This window comes from Drosophila grimshawi, unplaced genomic scaffold (assembly GCF_018153295.1).
Source record: "Drosophila grimshawi isolate 15287-2541.00 unplaced genomic scaffold, ASM1815329v1 contig_1377, whole genome shotgun sequence".
Taxonomy (NCBI): Eukaryota; Metazoa; Arthropoda; class Insecta; order Diptera; family Drosophilidae; genus Drosophila; species Drosophila grimshawi.
In genome coordinates this window covers 22,000,606-22,020,778 of record NW_025062900.1, presented here as the reverse complement: position 1 = coordinate 22,020,778, position 20,173 = coordinate 22,000,606, and the positions used below count along the sequence as shown (strand labels likewise).

The 20,173-nt window shown below is 41.3% G+C and overlaps 8 protein-coding genes across 10 annotated transcripts; 4 read left to right on the top strand and 4 right to left on the bottom strand.

The window, feature by feature from the left end:
- The first annotated feature begins 191 nt into the window (after nucleotides 1-191).
- Nucleotides 192-1,529, top strand: LOC6566744 (transcription elongation factor spt5). Its single transcript, XM_001993161.3, has 2 exons — nucleotides 192-1,168; nucleotides 1,298-1,529. The coding sequence occupies exons 1-2, from the start codon at nucleotides 393-395 to the stop codon at nucleotides 1,527-1,529; spliced, it is 1,008 nt and encodes a 335-aa protein (XP_001993197.1). The 5' UTR covers nucleotides 192-392.
- Nucleotides 1,530-1,684: 155 nt separating this feature from the next.
- Nucleotides 1,685-3,710, bottom strand: LOC6566743 (probable DNA replication complex GINS protein PSF2). Its single transcript, XM_001993160.3, has 3 exons — nucleotides 3,595-3,710; nucleotides 2,252-2,641; nucleotides 1,685-2,185 (listed from the first exon to the last, which is right to left on the bottom strand). Exons 2-3 carry the CDS (start codon nucleotides 2,494-2,496, stop codon nucleotides 1,819-1,821), a joined length of 612 nt encoding a protein of 203 aa, XP_001993196.1. The 5' UTR covers nucleotides 2,497-2,641; nucleotides 3,595-3,710; the 3' UTR covers nucleotides 1,685-1,818.
- Nucleotides 3,711-3,974: 264 nt separating this feature from the next.
- LOC6566742 (alpha,alpha-trehalose-phosphate synthase [UDP-forming] 56 kDa subunit) lies at nucleotides 3,975-9,725 on the top strand. Of its 3 annotated transcripts, none has more exons than XM_032739521.2 (5): nucleotides 3,975-4,195; nucleotides 4,561-4,787; nucleotides 6,919-8,352; nucleotides 8,711-9,332; nucleotides 9,402-9,725. In XM_032739521.2, exons 2-5 carry the CDS (start codon nucleotides 4,621-4,623, stop codon nucleotides 9,639-9,641), a joined length of 2,463 nt encoding a protein of 820 aa, XP_032595412.1. In that variant the 5' UTR covers nucleotides 3,975-4,195; nucleotides 4,561-4,620; the 3' UTR covers nucleotides 9,642-9,725. The 3 variants fall into 3 exon arrangements, with proteins under 3 accessions (XP_032595412.1, XP_032595411.1, XP_001993195.2); XM_032739520.2 differs by having other exon boundaries at nucleotides 4,013-4,200; nucleotides 9,402-9,723; XM_001993159.3 differs by having other exon boundaries at nucleotides 4,013-4,238; nucleotides 9,402-9,723.
- On the bottom strand, nucleotides 9,720-10,951 carry LOC6566795 (protein YIPF6). The gene is made up of 5 exons (XM_001993158.3): nucleotides 10,747-10,951; nucleotides 10,466-10,685; nucleotides 10,214-10,385; nucleotides 9,994-10,151; nucleotides 9,720-9,935 (listed from the first exon to the last, which is right to left on the bottom strand). Exons 1-5 carry the CDS (start codon nucleotides 10,762-10,764, stop codon nucleotides 9,823-9,825), a joined length of 681 nt encoding a protein of 226 aa, XP_001993194.1. The 5' UTR covers nucleotides 10,765-10,951; the 3' UTR covers nucleotides 9,720-9,822.
- Nucleotides 10,952-11,248: 297 nt separating this feature from the next.
- LOC6566794 (zinc finger protein 691) lies at nucleotides 11,249-12,561 on the bottom strand. Its single transcript, XM_001993157.2, has one exon. The coding sequence runs from the start codon at nucleotides 12,483-12,485 to the stop codon at nucleotides 11,331-11,333; it is 1,155 nt and encodes a 384-aa protein (XP_001993193.1). The 5' UTR covers nucleotides 12,486-12,561; the 3' UTR covers nucleotides 11,249-11,330.
- Nucleotides 12,562-12,822: 261 nt separating this feature from the next.
- On the top strand, nucleotides 12,823-14,770 carry LOC6566793 (magnesium transporter NIPA2). The gene is made up of 3 exons (XM_001993156.2): nucleotides 12,823-12,940; nucleotides 13,136-13,481; nucleotides 13,635-14,770. Exons 2-3 carry the CDS (start codon nucleotides 13,190-13,192, stop codon nucleotides 14,492-14,494), a joined length of 1,152 nt encoding a protein of 383 aa, XP_001993192.1. The 5' UTR covers nucleotides 12,823-12,940; nucleotides 13,136-13,189; the 3' UTR covers nucleotides 14,495-14,770.
- Nucleotides 14,771-14,908: 138 nt separating this feature from the next.
- Nucleotides 14,909-15,902, top strand: LOC6566792 (phosphatidylethanolamine-binding protein homolog F40A3.3). The gene has a single exon (XM_001993155.3). It carries the CDS (start codon nucleotides 15,002-15,004, stop codon nucleotides 15,767-15,769), a length of 768 nt encoding a protein of 255 aa, XP_001993191.2. The 5' UTR covers nucleotides 14,909-15,001; the 3' UTR covers nucleotides 15,770-15,902.
- Nucleotides 15,903-16,172: 270 nt separating this feature from the next.
- On the bottom strand, nucleotides 16,173-19,773 carry LOC6566791 (GATA zinc finger domain-containing protein 14). The gene is made up of 3 exons (XM_032739519.1): nucleotides 17,830-19,773; nucleotides 16,516-17,342; nucleotides 16,173-16,444 (listed from the first exon to the last, which is right to left on the bottom strand). The coding sequence occupies exons 1-3, from the start codon at nucleotides 19,571-19,573 to the stop codon at nucleotides 16,367-16,369; spliced, it is 2,649 nt and encodes an 882-aa protein (XP_032595410.1). The 5' UTR covers nucleotides 19,574-19,773; the 3' UTR covers nucleotides 16,173-16,366.
- Between the last annotated feature and the right edge of the window lie 400 nt (nucleotides 19,774-20,173).

Genomic DNA, 20,173 nt, shown 5'->3' with positions numbered 1-20,173 from the left:
TTAACAGAGTAACTGATTATTATACAGACATTTGTTTCATTTTCGATATAAACGATTTTACAAGGATCGGATTAGAGTTTAATAAGCTTTCCATATTTCCTGAAATAATTTTTAGCACTTTTCAGTTTTTGCGCCATTCCTCTCTGCCATTCACATTGAAACGTTAACAAGGTGTACAGCAAGTTGGCAACGCCAATAAAAATAAATGCATTTGGACATAAAAACTTGTAGCTATTAAATAATATACAATCATATTGCTCTCAGCTTGTTCTGTGGAAATAATATTATTTGAAAAGTATTTTGCCCATTTAGCTCCATCTCTGCATGATGAGAGATTAACAAAAAATATCCAACTTAGCCGCTGCCTTCAGATGTTTTGAAAGTTGTGCACAATGGATGACGATGTGGTGGTGGTGACTGGGCCAAAGAAGATGCCGAAACCCAAAAAATTATATAGGTGCACAAAATGCAGCTATCAGACAAATCGTGCCTACAATGTTCAACGGCACCTCGCCAATCATTATGAGAAACCTCCCAGGGAACTGCAACATTTGTGTCCCTTTTCGGGCTGCTCGTTTTCGTCATTGCGCTGGGATAATCTGACGCGACACATTCAGCGACTGCATCGGGTGGAAAAACCGGCAGTTAAGGATTCGACGACTCCCCCACCCACATGTGAGGATTCCGAAATAAAGCCATGTGATGAGGAGCCAGCAAGCCCAAAGCCCACTGATGAGGATCGAACATATATGGATGATGAGGATCGTGTATATCCAGAGGATGAGGATCAAACATATCTGGAGCATGTGGACCAAACATATCCGGAGGATGAGCATCAAGCATACCCGGAGGATGAGCATCAAACATATCCGGAGGATGAGCATAAAGTATATCCGGAGGATGGGCATCAAACACATCCGGAGGATGGGCATCAAACATATCCGGAGGATGAACATCAAGTTTATGAGGAGGATGACGATCAAGCATATGCGGAGGATGAGGATCAAGCATATCCAGGAGTGGAGCATGAGGATGACTATGAGGATACAAGATCAATGACAATTGATGAAATGTCCACAGCACTGTCAGCTGAAGCGTCTTCAGCAGCCAAACCTATTCAAAAAGAGAAAGATTCAAAAACACAGAAGAAAAATATTGCTAAACCAAAGTAAGGAAATAAAAAGAAAAGAAATTTTAGATTTGTTTACAAATTGCAATCATAATATTCAATACAATGGAAACTTTTTATCAAAATATTACCTCTAATACAATATTTAAATTATATTTATAATTGCAGAAGAAGCCACATGCAAGGCAAAATTATATTGTATAAGTGCAACAGTTGCGATTATCGCACCAATCGTGGCTATAACATTAAGCGGCACATTGTGAAGCATGTGCCCACTGAGGGAGTCCTGCTGCATGTGTGCATAATCTCTGGCTGCAAATTTGTGACACCACGTTGGGACAACTTATGTCGACATGTGAAAAGGGTTCATCCGGAATCGGCTTCACCAGCTCCTGATTAATGCAGCATGCGACTTTTTATTAACTGTTTAAGCTTATGTTAAGCGCGATTGAATTGTGTTATTTGTTTAATGCTATTTGTCCACTTTAGCAACTACATCAATAAACATTTATACTATACTATTTTTGATAAATAAAGTTGTACAAATTGTATGCCTGATTTTTAACATGCCAGCCAATTTTAATTGCTGCCCCTTTGCAGGAATGTGGCGAGTATTGCTTAGCTCTATTTTATTATAATATTTTCTAGTATTTACAATTAACTAAACCTAAAATTATTAACATTATTTATTATTGTGTGAAGAAAGAGTTGCTCATTGAGCCTGTTCCCGTGCCGCCGCCTGTTGTGTTCATCATGGAAGTGTCTCGCTGCGATGCCGTTGCCATTCTTTGGTAGCGTGCTATGTGATCTAGGGAATAGGGCAGAATTGGTCGCACGCTGTGCATCTCTAGCAGCGTTAAATTGTCCAACTTGGCGTATGTGCCTTCGCCCTTGATGAATGCATCGATCGAGGTGCGCAACTTTGATTCGCGTATGTCGAAGATATCCTTGATAATGGTACGCAACTCTTCGCAACGTGGCACATCATCTGGTGCTGTACTCATGACCAGTTGGGCCACCACCATGTAATGCTCACTGGGCATCTTGGTAAAGAATCTGAGGAGCAATAACACTCAACAATTAAGGGGTAACTTTTATATAGACATACAAACGTAAACTTACTTGGAGCGCTTCTCCTCCTCTTTGATCTCTTCCAGTGTTTCCATTTCCATCCATTCCGGCGGCACAATGCGACATTTTTGTTGTTTTCGCAGATGTGCCGCCAGCCACAATGGCACGAAAACGGGAAAACCGGCACGAAATGGACCCACAGATCCATAAATTAAGTGCAGCGGCTCATTGGAGAAGTTCGGTATTATACTGATCATGCACTTCTCTCCAATAAACTCAACAATCGTGGGATCCATGATAAGTTGATCGCAGCGAGAATCCTTCTTCTTTCTTTTTTGCTCTGTTATTTTCTTGTCAACCAAAAACTAACATTTCGCAACATGTTATTAACAGCGACCGTAAATTTGTTGTTAAAAAAAACTGTTGCTCACGGTTTCCATTCTAGAAAGGAATTTGTATTTATTTATTAGATGCAAAATTACATAAACAATGATAGGTTAATTATAGCGTGCTGGCATTTAGTTAAACAAATAAGCTGAAAAGAAAGGTTGAGATTAATTTTAACAGCTGATGGCTGCCTTGTAATACCATCAAGCACCAGTCGCTTTACATTATCATTTATTTACTTAAATTAAGTGTGATGTGTATCTTTATTCTGGCAACTAATCATGCACAAGTGCAATCTTGAATTTTTTTATAGTAAGATAAACGAGATATAAACACAAAATTATCGATACCATACCAAACTCAAAATACTCCGATCGACTAATGCTGACAAAGGCTGCTTGCTATGGCAACTGATTCGCTGCTAAAAGACCGTTACTTTACTATTTAATTTAAATTGCAGCCTCAACAAATGATGACTTGCGTCAAACGACAAACGACAAACCTCCACAGCTGTTAAGAAAACTATATATAATGTTCTCAGCCGACCCTTGAATCGGGTTATCAGGTGCATCGTTACACATGACTAGGCTAGGTTGAATTGTGAATGTGTTATTGCAAATTCCAGGCATCACGCAAATTGTAAGTTTGTCGCGATGACAAGCGCATGAATGTCCGACATGATCTCGCGTTCAAGTTCAAAAACACCTTAAGCACACATACCTAATGCGTAGGCGATGTAATTAGGCAAATCCAAATCTTGAGTGCATTGCATAAACAAAATGGCATTAAGTTGCACAGCGAAAGACGCTCTTATCAGCATTGTTCTCAATCAACGCAACTGAATTAATTGATAAATCTAAGGTTATGACAAGGTTATGCAAGGATTACATACAAAATTATCTATAAGCAGCAGTCAAGTGCAATTCCAGTTCCAAAAATAGACAACTTCTCCCTTAAATAACTGAAGCGACAAACAACAAGAATAACATAGTGACTTATTGACTTACCGTCTTAAGAGACAAACGTTTGCCAAGCTGATGAAACTAGATGCGGGCAGTTAATACCACACATCTAAGACTAGTCTTTACTTGCTGTAAGTGGAACAGCTGTGATTTTGTAGCTCCTTTGCGATGGGGGACAGAACTCAAAATGGAAGAGAGAAAAGTGGAATTTAAATATTGAATTCTCAATTTTTCTGGATTCACTTGGCACGCTTTCGCATATACGTAATGAGCTGAAAATACTAGAAATTTACTGCTCAATACTGTTCTGATAAGCGACGCTTGAGTGTGGACTCTGTGGAACCTGACAACGCATCACAATAATTAAATTGTTTGCTTTATTTTCGAAGAAAAGTACGAGTTATGTGAGAGATTAACTTTAGTACTTGTCTATTTTTGGCAGGGTACGGACCTGCTGGCTAACGCGAGAATCCGTAGTCGACAGCTCAAAGAAAAGAAAATATAAAAGTTCTTCGCTCGCGAATTGCATCTTGGACTGATAAGTCCAGAGTACGCAGAACTAAAATTGTTTGTTTTATTTTTTCGGAAAACGCGTCGGCCTCTCTCGATCTGCGGAACCTTCTCTTGCTCTACGAGCCCCTTTGAGGTGCGGTAAGCGATTCGCTTTGTCCGTATATAGTCCGTATATAGTAAGTATAGGCGATAGAGGTGGCTCATTGATAAGCAATCCAGCAGACAGGCGTCAACAACGATTGCATCTCTCACCATCTCAGAGCCAGTGCATTTCCAGCGCAATTATTAGTTGTTAGCCACACAGCGCAGCGCACACAAGTCCAAGGCCCCCCCCCCAAAAAAAAAAAAAATTTATAATACTAAAATAATAAATAAATACAACGCCGTTAACATTTCTCAAACATCCTGTTTGAAATTGTGAATATGTGCTAAGACTTTTGCATTCCCAATTGTGATTTTAAATCAGTGTGAATTGTTTCTTTTAATCAATCCGTTTAGAAAGGACATTCAAAAATCGGTGACTGTTGACAACTGTTGCAACTGCAACTGCAATTGTAAATGAACTTGCAAAAACAAAAAATCAAACAAAATATGGCCGACACGGAGATCATTGTGACCAATGCCGGGGAGCCGTCGACGAAGGCCAGTCTGATCGTTGTCTCCAATCGATTGCCATTTGTCTTAACGCGCAATCCCAAAACCAAAGAGCTGGAACGCAAAGCCAGGTGAGCTCAAGAAATTAACGAGAGATGTGAGCAAGCAGTTTGTGAAAAGTGCATATTTAAATGATTACATAACACAATTAATTAGAATGCTTGACTAGGAGATACTCTCAGCACAAGTTTCTATGGTATACAAGATATAATATTAAAAATTTGAAGTCTTTACTTCTTGTACACACTGAGATCGGCTTGACTAAATCGATTCGGATCGGAGTTGCTTCCTACTGCATGTTACCTGATTTTGCACAATCTCATTGTGCCCTCTTCCACATTTTTAATGGGTTCAATGTGAAAATAGACGCAAATGTTGCTGAGATGAAAATTTTGATGAGAAAACACATTTAATCCAATATTTTGTAGGTAATCATTGATTAGCGTTTAAGAGTGTTGGTATTAGTTACAAATGAAATTAAAAAAATTTAAATAAAAACATAAATAAAAAATTAAATATTCTGTGTCTAGGTTTTATAACGAATTTATATTTGAAAGTCAAGATTGTAAAATAAGATGTAAGTTGTGTAATATTTTTGAGAAGACCAGGAACAAATAATTTTAACAAATATTCTTTTATATTTTTATTTTGCAAATATTTTGGTTTAAGGCTTGAGTTTTAAAAGATTGTCAATTGTGTTAGATAATATAATAATCGATAAAATACTGAAATAAAACAAAAGGATTCAAAATTTAAACATATTCTCATCCAAATTAGTTTCCAACACTTCGAACAAAGCAACAACGGTAAAAGGTCACTGAACTAGTACAGTCTTGTCCGCTGAACCGAAAACAAAGTCATAATCCTCAATATAAATAATATTTATATTAAATGTAAATGTAAATTTAAATGTAGATGTGTATATTATATTATAATACAAACGTCTCCATGAATTAACTTATCAAGATTGTCGTGAAATCGGTGCAAGTTAAGCCTTAGCTTAAGTCAAATTTCTCAACATTTTTGAAAACTAACCCAATTCAAATTTTGGACGTACAATTTGCATTTGAAGATAAGCTGTCTCGGACCAGAGCGGTCAGCGGGAACGGAACTATAGGTAGTAATGTTTCTACACGCTTCTAAGACTGTCATTCTGTTATCAGCGCAAAATACACACAGAGAGCGTGATACAAAGAAATATACATGGGATGAGGGGCGTGTAGCGAGGGAGCAAGAGAGATGAGCAAATTGTAAATTGTCTCGAGCTTGCTGGAAGTAAATTTTGTGAAAAAAATTAGACAACCAAATTCAATAATAAACTAATTCGGCCTTATCAGTGGAGGCCCATTAAGCGGTTTTGACCCTTGCCGCCTGACGACGACAAAAACTACGACGAAATGTTGCATATAAAGGGGTCAATAGTAGAGGCGTCACTTTAACGCTTTTCATATCGCAAAGCTGCGAACCTGACACTGAAAAAACACAAACACAAGAGCACGTGCACCTAACTCGCTGGGTGGGTTTCAAAACCAACTGAACTGACCCCAGCCAAAAAACAAATAGACCGGGAAACGGTTTCCATTTTGGAATTCGCCTTTTAACTTTGTTGCTATTTCATAATGGGGTTGCTCTTTCTATTTTTTTGCTGGTTTCGGCCTCTAAGCCAGAGCCGGCCAGAGTCGAGGTTGTTTACACTTGTGCCGTATCAGGCAGGCGCTCATTTTTTTATGGCTCCTGCTTATCAGTGCCTTAAGTGTCAGTGTCATTGTGATGCACCCTGTGGTAAAGTGGGCCTGGGGCTCGAACACAGAAGCTTTTGTATATATATATATATATATACATAAATATATATTTATATGTATGTATATATACATTTATATATATATTATATATATGTATCAATAGGTATGCACACTTTTTGCACACACATTCAAAAAATCAAACAACATGCAATGAAAATCTTTACTTATTATTGCTGCAACAATGTAAAAGCTTGCACTATTCTTTTTGAAAATATACAAAGGCAGTCCAACATCCCGATAACCTATAAAGTAGTTAATAACATTGATATCGATACTGCGCTCGATACCTTAACTATCAATTTTTGCATAAGCAAATTCGAATAAACGGTTTTCAAATACTTGCAATTTGATTATCATTTGTTTTCAAATAACTTGAAGGTTTTTTTTCGTCTTTTTATAGTGCTGGCGGTCTTGTTACGGCCGTCTGTCCGGTGGTTATCAAGGGCAGTGGTCTCTGGGTGGGCTGGTCTGGCATCCACTTGGAGGATCCCAATGAGGCGATACCCGAATCGAATCCCTACGATCAGACGCCAACAGCTGGCCTCAAATCCGATCAGGTCGTGTCGGTGAACATCGATTCAAAGATCTTTGATAGCTACTACAATGGCTGCTGCAATAAGATCTTCTGGCCTTTGTTCCACTCGATGCCGGGACGCGCCAATTTTGGTGGCGAGCATTGGCGCGATTATGTGACGGTTAATAAGTTTTTCGCCGTGCGCACAATTGAGGCACTGGAGAAGTGCCTGGCTAAGAATAATGGCAGCGACAAGAATCCACCAATTGTGTGGATACACGACTATCATCTAATGTTGGCCGCCAACTGGGTGCGTGAGCATGCTGAGGAGAAGAATCTACCATGTCGTTTGGCCTTCTTCCTGCACATACCCTTCCCGCCGTGGGACATCTTCCGGCTATTGCCGTGGTCCGATGAGATATTGCAGGGCATGCTCGGCTGTGATCTGGTTGGTTTTCACATTCAGGACTATTGCCTGAACTTTGTGGACTGCTGTCAGCGTACGCTCGGTTGTCGCGTCGATCGCAACAATCTGCTGGTGGAGCACGGTGGACGCACCGTTCGCGTTCGACCGCTGCCCATTGGGATACCCTACGAGCGGTTTGTCAATCTGGCACAGAATGCGCCCAAAGTGCTAAAGACGTCCAAACAACAGATCATCTTGGGTGTGGACCGTTTGGATTACACGAAGGGTTTGGTGCATCGCCTGATGGCATTTGAGGCACTGCTACTGAAGTATCCGCAGCACAAGGAGAAGGTTAGTCTGCTGCAGATTTCGGTGCCGTCGCGCACCGATGTCAAGGAATATCGTGAGCTGAAGGAGGAGGTGGATCAGCTGGTCGGACGGATTAATGGACGCTTCACCACGGCTAACTGGGCGCCCATTCGCTACATCTATGACTATGTCAGTCAGGATGAGCTCGCGGCGCTCTATCGGGATGCGGCCGTGTGTCTGGTGACGCCCCTTCGGGACGGCATGAATCTGGTGGCCAAGGAGTTTGTCGCCTGCCAGATCAATGAGGTGCCCGGCGTTCTGGTCATCTCACCCTTTGCCGGTGCCGGCGAAATGATGCACGAGGCGCTGCTCTGCAATCCGTACGAGGTAAATGAGGCCGCCGAGGTCATTCATCGTGCTCTGACCATGCCCGAGGATGAGCGCATCCTGCGCATGGCGCGACTCCGTCGTCGCGAGGCCGAGTGCGATGTCAGCCACTGGATGCGCTGTTTCCTCAAGGCAGTGGGTGCTCTCGAGATGGACGACGTCGGAACCACCATCATGCAACCCGTCTCCGTAGACGACTTTGATGACTACTTACTGAAGTGAGTTTACCTTGAATCCAATCTTTACTTAATTTCTAAATTATGATAAAGTAAATCTTAGTTGGATCTTAATTATAGAAATTTTGTTCTTATTTTAAATGTTATTGTACTTTTGCAAATTGACTTATTTTACTATTATTGTTTGATTAATTGATGTATCAATTGTTAAGCTCAATATTCGATTTTATTTTGAAACAAAAACAAATAACTCTTTTATATCCAACTTAAGTTTACCTTGAATTCTACTTAAGATGCTTAAGGTATATATATTTATAGATTGAGAAATAATCAGTTTTTAATATACAACTTAAGTATTTGAAGTCTCTTAAAAATTCTTAAATTAAATCTATATTTGTAGATACATCGGCTATAATCACAAGCTGGCGTTATTGCTGGACTATGATGGCACTCTGGCGCCGATTGCGCCGCATCCGGATTTGGCCACTCTTCCGCCGGAGATTAAGAACGTGCTCTTCAAGCTCTCCAATCACTCGGATGTGTATGTGGCCGTCATTTCGGGTCGCAACGTGGACAATGTGAAGAAAATGGTCGGCATCGAGGGCATCACCTATGCGGGAAACCATGGCTTAGAGATTCTCCATCCCGATGGCAGTAAATTTGTGCATCCCATGCCTATCGAGTATGAGGACAAGGTCAGTCATCTGCTCAAAGCGCTGCAGGATTCAGTGTGCCGTGACGGCGCCTGGGTCGAAAACAAAGGTGCTCTGCTCACCTTTCACTATCGAGAGACGCCGACGCAGCTGCGTCCCGCAATGGTCGAAAAGGCGCGCAGCCTGATCGAGAAATACGGTTTCCGGGCAACGGAAGCACATTGTGCGCTCGAGGCCCGTCCACCGGTACAGTGGAACAAGGGTCGTGCCTCCATTTATATATTGCGCACATCGTTTGGCGTCGACTGGAATGAGCGCATCAAGATTATCTACGTGGGCGACGATCTAACCGATGAGGATGCCATGGTGGTAAGTAGTTATAATCGAGTCGTAAATTGGAACTTAATAATCATAAAACTCTAATCCTCTTTTAAACAGGCTCTTAAAGGCATGGCGCGCACGTTCCGTGTGACTACGTCGGATATTGTGAAAACCGCTGCCGATCATCGTTTGCCCTCGACTGATTCCGTTTACACGCTGCTCAAGTGGGTGGAACGGCATTTTATGGGACGCAAGGCGCGGGCCAATTCGCTGACGTATCGCCCCACCAAGGGCGATGGCGTCCAAATGCAAATGTCCCTCGAGGTGGCCTCGGCGGCAAATAGCCTGGACGTGTAGTTCCGCTTAGTCAGCCAAAAACAAACACACTCGATACATATGTAATTTGTAAGATCTTAAGAATAAAATAAACAAAAATTGAAAAGAAACAACATGTTTAGCTTAAACAAATGGCGTGGTCACAGTTTTCAAATTAAATATTAAATTTACAATTTTGGTTATGCTATGGAAAGTTGAAGTACTAATTATGCGACAAAACCAGCCACGATATGACGAAGAAGAACAAGAAAATCGGATAAACGGCAAGCGGCTTGCGATGTGGCGGCTGACTTTGACCCAGAAAGATGAAAGACGCTGCAAGAAATATGTAATTTAAATGGGCAATTTAAACTCGTGAATGAGAATCACTCACCATACGTTGCCCAGGAGAATCCCAGCGTTGTGGTCACAAAGCGCAAGAAGAAAAGAAAGCGTGTCTGCGTGGACAGCAGAATGATGCGACAGATGATCAAGGCGAGCGCCACCGGCGTCAGGCAATAGCCAAGCACACAAACTGACTGGAAGAATGAGCTAAAGAGAAAAAAAGAGTTACTTAAACACAAAATTCACAAATTTGAGCTAAAGCTACGCACATATTGCCACCGAGCAGTTTGGAGTTGAGTGTTACAATGGCGGCACCGATCCACACAATAACAAAGACCTGGGCAAATTCTGGGCCATTGTCTGACATGCTGTCAGCTGACGAGGAGCCCTGCAGAATGGTCGCCATAAAAGTACACAGCACCAGCGGGCCCCACAAATCCCCTGCAAGCAAGCAGAAATTGAGAAAAGACACACAAAAGTTAAACTGCTGACGCACACACAAACTCAACGCAGACACTTACAATCTCGCAGCAGACTGGATTTCTCTTTGGGATAGAGCACATGATAGAACTTGACGCCAACAGCGCGTATGTCCCTCAGCACAGTTTCGCGTATCGGTTCGTCCAGCGTATTGTAATCTGGCACTCCATTCTGGGCGGTTGCTGTTGTTGTCGTTCTCCGTTTTCCGGGTATGGACATATCGCCCTCCAGCGACGGCGACGTGTTGACGTCCTCAAACATCTGTGAAACGTGTATCAATCGTGTTAAAGTGCTACATTTTCACTTGCTCTCAATTACTTACATCTAATCTGGCGTCCATTTTGGGGCTATTATTTGTTTTGATTACGTGCAGGCAACAGGAGTGAATTTGTTAAGTGCAGTCAATCGCCAACACTTTTTCTTCTCATGTTATCATTGCAATGTCATCGATGCTAACACTGGTTTTATATCGATACTTTTAATAAGCTCAAATAGTGTTATCGTTTATTAAAATTGTTTTAAAACGTATCTTTGTTTAATTTATTAAATGTGTGCACCACTTTTTAGTATTATTTATTTTTGATTAGATATATATATATTTTTTTTTTATTATAGATATTATTTTTAAATAATTTATTTCAATTAATTTATAGTACGCATTGAATTTAATATTACAATGATTGTTTATTTTATTTTATTATTACACACTTTTAATAATATACAATTTATATCAAATTACGATGATTGCTTATTTCATTTTTATACTACGAAAATGTATAATCTATAAGAATCTTTTTAAAATTTTGTTTACAATTATAACTATTTTAGTATAAAAAAATTGCGAAAATCAGATCAGATCTCATTTATTATTATTGAAAGTGGAGGGATTTCTGTAGAGTATTTAACTTAAATGAGAATTTCCGGATGAGTGCTAATGTGTGATTTGAGATAAGCGGCCCGGGTGAATGCTTTGGGGCAGTGTGGACACTTATATGGACGCTCCCCGGTATGAGATCGGATGTGTCTGCCCAGATCGCCTTTGTCTATACAATTCTTCGGGCAGTGCGGACACTTGAACGGATGTTCGCCGGTATGGGTGCGAATATGTCGCTGGAGTTGCCAGGCAGAGGAGAACTCCCTCGAGCAATCTGTGCACTTGTACGTCCTTTCGCCATTATGATAGCGCATGTGCTCGTCCAGTTCACTCTGCTCGATGAAATACCTGGTGCAGTGGGTGCACTTGTACACCTGTTTGCCCGGATGCGTGGAAATGTGATACTGAAGATCCGTGTGCCGTGTAAATGCTCGCGTACAGTGTGGACACTTGAAGGGACGCTCTCCCGAATGGATGCATATGTGTTTGCGCAAATTGGAGGCCTGACTGAAGGCCTTGGGGCAGTGCGGGCACTTATAGGGTCTTTCTCCCGTGTGCGTACGAATGTGAGCATTCAGATGTGAACTCTGCGTAAAGCTTTTCGCACAGTGTGGACACAAAAACTGACTCTTTTTGGCATCGGATGCGATAGTGCTCAGTTCTTTGGGGGGAGCTGTTGCACTTGATTCCTTTTGTTGCTCGTTGATAATGTCTTCATCATGTTCAACCTTGACACAGCCCAGATCTATATCGCTCTCAGCCAGCTCCCAGTTTTCTGTTATCAATAGTTCGGACTGCACATCAGCTTCTTTTTGCCTTGGTTCAGAATCCGGGATATGGGACAATTCATCCCTTTTACTGCTTTTTTCTGTGTCGCATTCCTCATTTATCAAATGCTCCGGTTCCGGGTGGATGTCTTCTTCTGGCGCTTCCAGCTTCATCTCACCTTTTCTTAATTGTGAGCTCAGCACCTGATGGCTCTTCTCACATCTGCGCTTGAATTCAAATGCTGCTTTCACATCGCAGATGCACGCAAGGCAGATTTTCTTGGGAAGCTCATCCTCCAACTTGATCGCACAGGCGACGCACTCGTTGAGCATGTCGGCCAAACTGGGATGCTGCTGATCGGCGAATATGTTCAGCAATGCTACTGTACTGGTCATGCAGGCGCGGCACACTTCTTCCATGTATAACTTTTCGTGCACCTCCGTCAAAAACAAACTTATTTGAGACACTACTGAACAGCTGTTGGGGATCCAAATGCAGTAACATTTGCCGAAATGTTATTAACAGCGCGCACAAAGATGTTTCAGCAATTATAATGGTTGGCGGTTTTTTTTTTTTTAAATTTTAAACGGAATTTGACAAGTTATTTATCAAATGCAGTTTGGAAATGTTTTCGACAACGGCAAAATAAATTTTTATTAATTTTAATTAATCAGTTATTGCTTACCGCACTATTTAAGACAACTATCGAGATTATTGAAATATTAAATTCGATAACTCAATATGCAAATTGGTAGCACTGCAGCCCTAGCGGAAGGCAATCGATTTTGTAATCGCAGCGCAAACAAAACAAAGTGGGACGCTCTTCTCTGTGTTTGTTGCATCTATAATATTTGCATGGCCCAACAATAAACAAGTATGTTTTCTTAAATGAAGTCAAGTAAAGCGTATAATAAATGCGAAAAGTGCCACAAGTCAAATGTGTTAAGAACCGTATGCCAGACTCGCTGGGAGAGTGTGAGTCATGCAGACAGCGGACTCTGCTGATTAGAGAATGAGTTTGTGTGCACTTTTACGCTTGTATTTTGATTGTGTTTGTGTTTTGGGTTAGTCTCTTCTAGAGAGTTGCGGTTACGAAGAGCAAACAAAAAACGAGCAGTGAAAAATGAATAACGAAGCCTCATTACTGCCTACGGGCCAACAGCTAAGTGCCCACAACATGTCCCCCGCCTCAGTTGCCGTAGACACGCCCTCATCAGCATTAACGGAGCCATATTCGTATACGGATTTTTACATCGGTGTCGGTTTGGCCATTTCCTCATGCTTCTTCATCGGATCTAGTTTTATCATCAAAAAGAAGGCCCTGCTGCGTATAAGCAGGCAGGGCGAGGTGCGGGCGGCAGCAGGTGGATTTGGCTATTTACGTGAATGGATCTGGTGGGCGGGTCTCTTGACAAGTAAGTTAATCACTAAAAAATTTCTGCAGATTATAAAATCGTTTAGAAATACATATATTTTATTTTTATCAATTAAAATTATTAACGTTTTAACTTGAAATCCCCAAATCGTACCTTGATAACAGTGACTCATTTGATATCTGTTTTTTGCAGTGGGTCTTGGCGAGGCAGCCAATTTTACGGCGTATGCGTTTGCTCCCGCCTCGCTGGTGACGCCCCTGGGCGCACTGAGTGTCATCATTTCGGCTGTGATGGCATCCCGATTCCTTAACGAAAAGCTCAATTTGTTGGGCAAAATAGGTTGCTTTCTGTGCATTTTGGGCTCAACGATAATAGTGATACACTCGCCCAAGGACAAGGAGATTGAGGATCTGCAGGTGCTGTTCGATATGCTGCAGGAACCGGTCTTTATACTCTATGTCATCTGTATATTTGGCTCGAGTGCATTCGTTGCCTGCTTTGTGGCACCGCAGCATGGACACACCAATGTTTGTGTCTACTTATTCCTATGCTCCGGCATCGGTTCGTTAACGGTGATGTCGTGCAAGGCACTGGGCCTGGCCATCCGGAGCACAATTGCCAATGGGTCGAATGTGTTTTCGACGTGGATGCCATGGTTTCTGATTGTCATCACTGTCACCTTTATTGCGATACAGATGAACTATCTGAACAAGGCACTGGACATCTTCAATACGAGCATTGTTACACCCGTTTATTATGTGATGTTCACTACGTTGGTGATCACGGCATCTGCCATACTTCTGAAGGAATTCAAGGATATGCGTTTCGAAAATATTCTCGGCGATATTTGTGGCTTTCTGATTGTGATCACGGCCGTATTTATGCTGAATGCGTTTAAGGATATTGATATCACGCTGAACGATGTGCGCGGTTTGATGCGTCCGAAAATGCAGCGAGTCTCTCAGTTCGATGAGGAGGTCCTAGTCAGCAATAGTCTGAAGAATCAGCGACGCTACTCTTACGGTTCCGGCGATATCTTTCGCAAGGCATGACGCAAACAGCGTCATCAAGTTTAGTTATCTCCCATAGCTCTAACTTGAGACCCAAAGCGAACAATATTACCAAACCAACCAAAAAGAAAAAAAAAAACAATGATGTGTGGAACCATATTCACCATATTTCCCATTGACTGTTGCTTCATTTTGTTAATTTAAACATTCATAAATTAAGTCCCTAGCATTGTAGTGGAAGATTGACCAACATTGATGTTCTTTTCTGAAAAGGGTATTCGATTAAATTGTATATAATATAAGCATTATCCTTGCCAATCTACTTGTTTTTTTATTATCGTACTCTGTATTTTTAATCACATTAACAAATTTCGAAATCTAATGCCAATTTTTTTCGAGTAATATAAATTGAGTGTGACCTTAACATTTTCGGAAAACAATCGATAACGTGAGTGGCAGAGCTGCCAACTTTAAAATATTTGCAAGAAATTAGTATTAAATATTAATTAGACTTATAATTTGGTTTCCGAGCAGACAAAATCAACCAATATGAATATAGCACGCTGCGGACTTGGGCGCTGCATTCTGAAATATCCATCAGCTTCGCAATGGAATCGCATAACTAGGGCTGCCAACGTGACAGCTGTCAATGGAAATGCCCCAAGCTCCATTCGAACTGCAACAACAAAGCCAGATCGAAAAATTTACGCCATTTTGCAATTGTCTGCTCAGACAATTAAATCAATTCGCAGCTATTCGAGTAAATCTATCGCCAGCAGCATGGAGGAGCATTGCATTGTGCCCGATGTGATCGCCAAGGCACCAAAGTGCAGCGTTTCAGTTGAATATGATGGCGGTATTTCTGTAAAAGCCGGCATGGTACTGACTCCCACCCAGGTGAAAGATCAACCCTGTGTGAAATGGGAAGCCGACAATTCGAAATTGTATACGCTCTGTATGACCGATCCGGATGCACCCAGTCGCAAGGATCCCCAGTTTCGGGAGTGGCATCACTGGCTCGTTGGCAACATTCCTGGCAGTGACGTAGCCAAGGGCGAAGTTCTCTCCGCCTACGTCGGTTCAGGACCACCGCCAGAGACAGGGCTGCATCGCTACGTCTTCCTGGTCTACGAGCAACGGCGCAAACTGGACTTTGATGAGAAGCGTTTGCCCAACAACAGTGGCGACGGACGCGGCGGCTTCAAGATTGCCACCTTTGCCAAGAAATACGCTCTTGGCGATCCCATTGCCGGCAATTTCTACCAGGCCGAATATGATGACTATGTGCCCATTCTCTATAAGCAACTGGGTGCTTAAAGCCTTTCACATGTATTGATTAAATAATCATACATAATTTTGATTGTTAATCCAAAAATTCGTTTGTAATTGGAAGAAAAAAAGATAGTTGAGTAAAAGAGGCAATAAAATTGCTAAAAATCTGCATTTGGAATGGGTTCTGTTTTTTCTTTCTCAGACCAAAAATAAATATTTATCGAGATCTATTGGAGAGTGTGCACTTAAGCCTAGACAAACACATAATAATATATTATATAACTTTAAAAATCTCGCAATTCTCAGACTAATAATTAAATCTTTACTATTGGAGAATATATAATTATAAGTAATTATATTTATCTAGATAAACACATGCACATTTTCCGATCTACATGTGAATTATGTAACTGTGACAATCTCGCCAATCATATGAAACACATATCTCTACAAGACTCTATTTTAGATGGTATGTATGCATTTATTTAGATTTCTTTTATTCTCAATTACAATTTGTGTTTACGTTGGTTTTTGTGATTGTTGAAAAACATAACACATAACAAATAGAAGTTTGTCTATGTATATATATTCAAATCAGTTTTGGGGATTGGGAAATGCATACAAGCACACATGTGTATTTCTCTAGGAAGATGTTGGGGCAGATGATTCCAGATTTGCATAAAGCTCATTGTGCTCCGGCCATTCCACCTCGCTAATTGCCTGTGAAGATGAATAAGATTTGAGCATTAATTTATATGAAATCCCCATCTAATTAATATTGATATAGTCACCTTGAGCTCGTCGAATGCCTGCTTGGCTATCCAATGGAATAGGGGATTCTTCCAGTCCCTCTCAATGGCCTGCAGCTCCTTGGCGCCAATTTCCGTCGATGGCGACGAGGTCTTTGAGATTTTTAGATACTGTGCCCACAAATAGACCATGCTGCGCATCTTGTACGACCAGAATTCGTTGGGTACGGCGCGTATCATTTCCTGCACCTTCTCGGTGTTGGGCATCTTAAGGTTCTCCAAGAACGTTATGTTCATCAATGTAAAAATGGACTTCATGTTGTTATAATAGTTATCCGAGTTCTTCTCCAAGCCAAATTGGGCCTGCTGAACGATAAAATCGACCACCTGTTCGGTGGTTAAACGCGGCAAATCGGGTATAAAGCAATTGCGCAGATTGATGCTGCCAAATGTTTGGAGCTGTTCCTTGATCGCATTCTCACACCACTTGTAGTCCGTCCACCAGGTCTGCCAGCTCTTGTATGTCTTCGCCTCCTCCATAATTGTCCACTCGTGGTGGAGACGCTTGCGAATCCGTTTAACTAAGGTGCGTCCAACATTTTTGCCATCCCGTTCACTATCCTGAATCTCGGCCATTTCCATGTCGTCCAGCTCCTCACCGCTCGTGCTATAATTGGGCGCCTGCTCGAAGAACATGACGGCATACGACTTGTCCTCCGGCTGCGGATGGGTAATCTTATTATTGTGTATATACGGCAACTTGAAGCCGCCAAGTAAAAATCCTCGCTTAATTGCCAGCTTGCGACGCTTGATGACCGCCTTGGTGAGCGGTGCTGTGGGTATTTCAGCGACACGCTTTTGACCTGCAACTGTAAACAAGATTTGTTAGTGCAATAGTTAAATAAGAACTAATATAATATCTAAAGCAAACTAATCTATAACTACCTTCATTCAACTTTTCATTTAAGCAAAAGTTTATCAAAATTTCATGCTGAATGGTTTTTGGAGAACCAAGGAATAAACACAATCAGAACAAAAAAAAATTAAAATTTAGCTTTTAATAATAGAAATGGACAACTTTTCTTCTATATTTCCCATACATAATAAGTCAAAAAAATTGTAGTTAAATTTAAATTAGTAGATCAGAATTTACAACTCTTTCTACAAAATAATTTTCTTCAGTATATCCTTATAATGCACATCGCTCCCCATTTTTCCCCTTTTTTTATATTTAAATTTAGTTGTTAAATTTAATTTTCTGCTTTTTGCATTTTTTTGATATTACTCGACTTTAAATAAATCTCTTTTTTAATTTCCCCTTAAGCTCAAAGTTATCTGTTCCTTTTTCGTATTTACCTTTAGGTTTGACATCGATCGTTTCTTTCTTGATCTCCGGCTGTTTATTGTTGGCGCTTTTTGCTTGAGTATTTTGGGACACGACGGCGCCGGAGGAGAGGGGACAAACGGTTTTGGGCGGCACTTGGACTGGTTTCGGTTTAACATTATTATTACCACCATTAATGTTCTTGGTAGCTGGTTGGTTGCCAGCCAGTTGCTGCTTGTTGTTGCTGTTGTTGATCCTGTTTGCTGGATTATTAATATGTTGTTTTTGTTGTTGTTGCTGTTGTTGTGGATTCTGAAGTCTATTCCCCGGAAACTTATTGGCGCCGGCTGGTGGCTTACGGGCGCCAATAATGGGTGCTTGTGGCATATTACCATTGTTGTTGTTGCTGTTGTTATGGTTGTTGTTGTTGCTGTTGTTATGGTTGTTGTTGTTGTTGTGGTTGCTGTTGTTGTTTAACTGCCTTTGCGGCCTGGATTGCATATTAGGCATCTGTGGCCGATTGTTCGCATGGGCCATGGGCATATTCGGTTTTTGTCCGCTCTGATTATCTGGATGCCATTTGCGAATGCCGCCAGTCGGCGGACCGCCCTGTCCAAAGCCGCAATTATTGTTGCCGACCTGCGAGTTGGATTGGTTCTTCATCATCAATGCTTTGACGGTTTCCAGCATGACCAGCGCATCGCCAGTATTGTTCAGGCGCCGAAACTGCTGCGGATTGCTTCGATTGTTGTTGCTGTTGTTGGAATTGTTACTATAGTTGTGGTTGTTGTTATTATTGTTGTGGCTTTTATTGTCAAAGTTGGTCGCATAACTGTTGTTCGATTGTTGCTGCTGGCCACGAAAATCGCAGTCAAAGCCACGCTCGTTGTAGCCAAAGTTGCCTCCATTATTATAACGTTCATTTAAATTATTCAGCTTGTAATTGGAGGCGCCAGGGTTGGAGCGCTCTTTCACGTAATTGGAAGAGCCAGGGTTGCGACTCAAATGCTTCGATTGTTGACTCAGATTCGAGTCCGGTCCGCAAAAGTTGTCATTGAAATTATCGGAACGTCGCACAAACGAATCAATGTTGCGTTCATTATTATTATTTGGGTAAAAACGTTGATTGTTGTCAGTGTTGTTGTTGCTGTTGTTGTAGTTGCTGTTATTATTGTTATTGTTGCTGCTGTAGCTGTTTAAATCGCTTAGGGAACGAACAAAGCCCATATTAGCTGACAGTTGTGTTTGCTGTTGTTGTGGTGGCATATAATCCAGATTGCTTGCAACATTGCGTGAGATTTTTTCACTCAATGCAAAACGCTGATCTAAATTGCGTCCTAAAAAACTCGATTGTTGTTGTTGTTGCGTTCCACGAAAATGATCGTCGTAGTTTTCAATGCGACTGTTGACTTTGGTGTTGTGGTTGTTGTTGTTACCAAAGCGTTGATTGTTTTTGTTGGTAAAATTTGAGTAGCCACCGCCACCACCACCACCGCCGCCAAAATGATTATTTGATTGCACGCTTCCATATTTGTTGTTGCCATCAATATCTGCATAGCGTTGACTGTTAATGTTAAAATCATTGCTGTTCTTGCCGTAATTCATCGACAGCGACGCTCCACGAAAATTATCATCGAGAGCAGCAGAGCCACCATTGCCATTGCCACCACCACCGCCGCTTCCACCACTACCACTACGAATTGGCGCAAAAGACAACGCATCATTGGGCTGGCGACGCTGTCCAATGCCGTAGGCGCTGTATCTATTATAATCCATGGCGCTGCTCGTTCCACTAAATATTACGCGACGACAACGCAATAATTGCAACGGCTTTTCACGTTTAGTTTATATTTCTCTACTTTTTTTTCTGTTTTCTACTCGACGTTTGCTGCTCGAAGCCGTTCTGAATTATTTTATTTTCACATTTGACAGACACGCACTCACACACGCTCACGCAAACGCTCACAGGTATGTGTGATCAAGGGTTGGGAAACGTAAAAAAAATGGTGTAAGTCGGAACTGGTACCGTTCAGCTTGTGAACTGGCGAAAATTCACCACAGTAGCAGTGCAGCCTCTTTGCCCTTTTTGCAGGTCAGATGAGTGGTTTTGTTATTTGAAATGGCTGGAAAAATTACCATGCAACCCCTTTTTGAAAACCTGTTCATTTTGCAAACTATTTCATGTAGCATCTTGTATATTAACACTGCAAATATGCCCAAGCGCTGTTAATCGGTTCCAAATATCGGCTGTGCTGATGCAATTTACTGGCACTCGATAGTTTCAATTCACACAATTCATTGTGAATCGTCCTTATTAGTTTACATGCTGCTGTAGCTTGCAACTTACAACTGGAAAAGTACTTCAACAGTTTAAAA

Bases quoted from the DNA above. Each gene is read 5' to 3' on its own strand.
- LOC6566744 (XM_001993161.3), top strand. From the start codon at position 393: ATGGATGACGATGTGGTGGTGGTGACTGGGCCAAAGAAGATGCCGAAA. The intron at 1,169-1,297 runs GTAAGGAAATAA...TTATAATTGCAG, and splicing joins AAAAATATTGCTAAACCAAA to AAGAAGCCACATGCAAGGCA.
- LOC6566743 (XM_001993160.3), bottom strand. From the start codon at position 2,496: ATGGATCCCACGATTGTTGAGTTTATTGGAGAGAAGTGCATGATCAGT. The intron at 2,186-2,251 runs GTAAGTTTACGT...ATTGCTCCTCAG, and splicing joins GAGGAGGAGAAGCGCTCCAA to ATTCTTTACCAAGATGCCCA.
- LOC6566742 (XM_032739521.2), top strand. From the start codon at position 4,621: ATGAACTTGCAAAAACAAAAAATCAAACAAAATATGGCCGACACGGAG. The intron at 4,788-6,918 runs GTGAGCTCAAGA...GTCTTTTTATAG, and splicing joins GAGCTGGAACGCAAAGCCAG to TGCTGGCGGTCTTGTTACGG. The intron at 8,353-8,710 runs GTGAGTTTACCT...CTATATTTGTAG, and splicing joins TTTGATGACTACTTACTGAA to ATACATCGGCTATAATCACA.
- LOC6566795 (XM_001993158.3), bottom strand. The intron at 10,386-10,465 runs GTAAGTGTCTGC...GCTTGCTTGCAG, and splicing joins ATCCAGTCTGCTGCGAGATT to GGGATTTGTGGGGCCCGCTG. The intron at 10,152-10,213 runs GTGCGTAGCTTT...TTTTCTCTTTAG, and splicing joins AAACTGCTCGGTGGCAATAT to CTCATTCTTCCAGTCAGTTT.
- LOC6566794 (XM_001993157.2), bottom strand. From the start codon at position 12,485: ATGGAAGAAGTGTGCCGCGCCTGCATGACCAGTACAGTAGCATTGCTG.
- LOC6566793 (XM_001993156.2), top strand. From the start codon at position 13,190: ATGAATAACGAAGCCTCATTACTGCCTACGGGCCAACAGCTAAGTGCC. The intron at 13,482-13,634 runs GTAAGTTAATCA...TGTTTTTTGCAG, and splicing joins GTGGGCGGGTCTCTTGACAA to TGGGTCTTGGCGAGGCAGCC.
- LOC6566792 (XM_001993155.3), top strand. From the start codon at position 15,002: ATGAATATAGCACGCTGCGGACTTGGGCGCTGCATTCTGAAATATCCA.
- LOC6566791 (XM_032739519.1), bottom strand. From the start codon at position 19,573: ATGGATTATAATAGATACAGCGCCTACGGCATTGGACAGCGTCGCCAG. The intron at 17,343-17,829 runs GTAAATACGAAA...TCTTGTTTACAG, and splicing joins GATCGATGTCAAACCTAAAG to TTGCAGGTCAAAAGCGTGTC. The intron at 16,445-16,515 runs GTGACTATATCA...TCATCTTCACAG, and splicing joins AGGCATTCGACGAGCTCAAG to GCAATTAGCGAGGTGGAATG.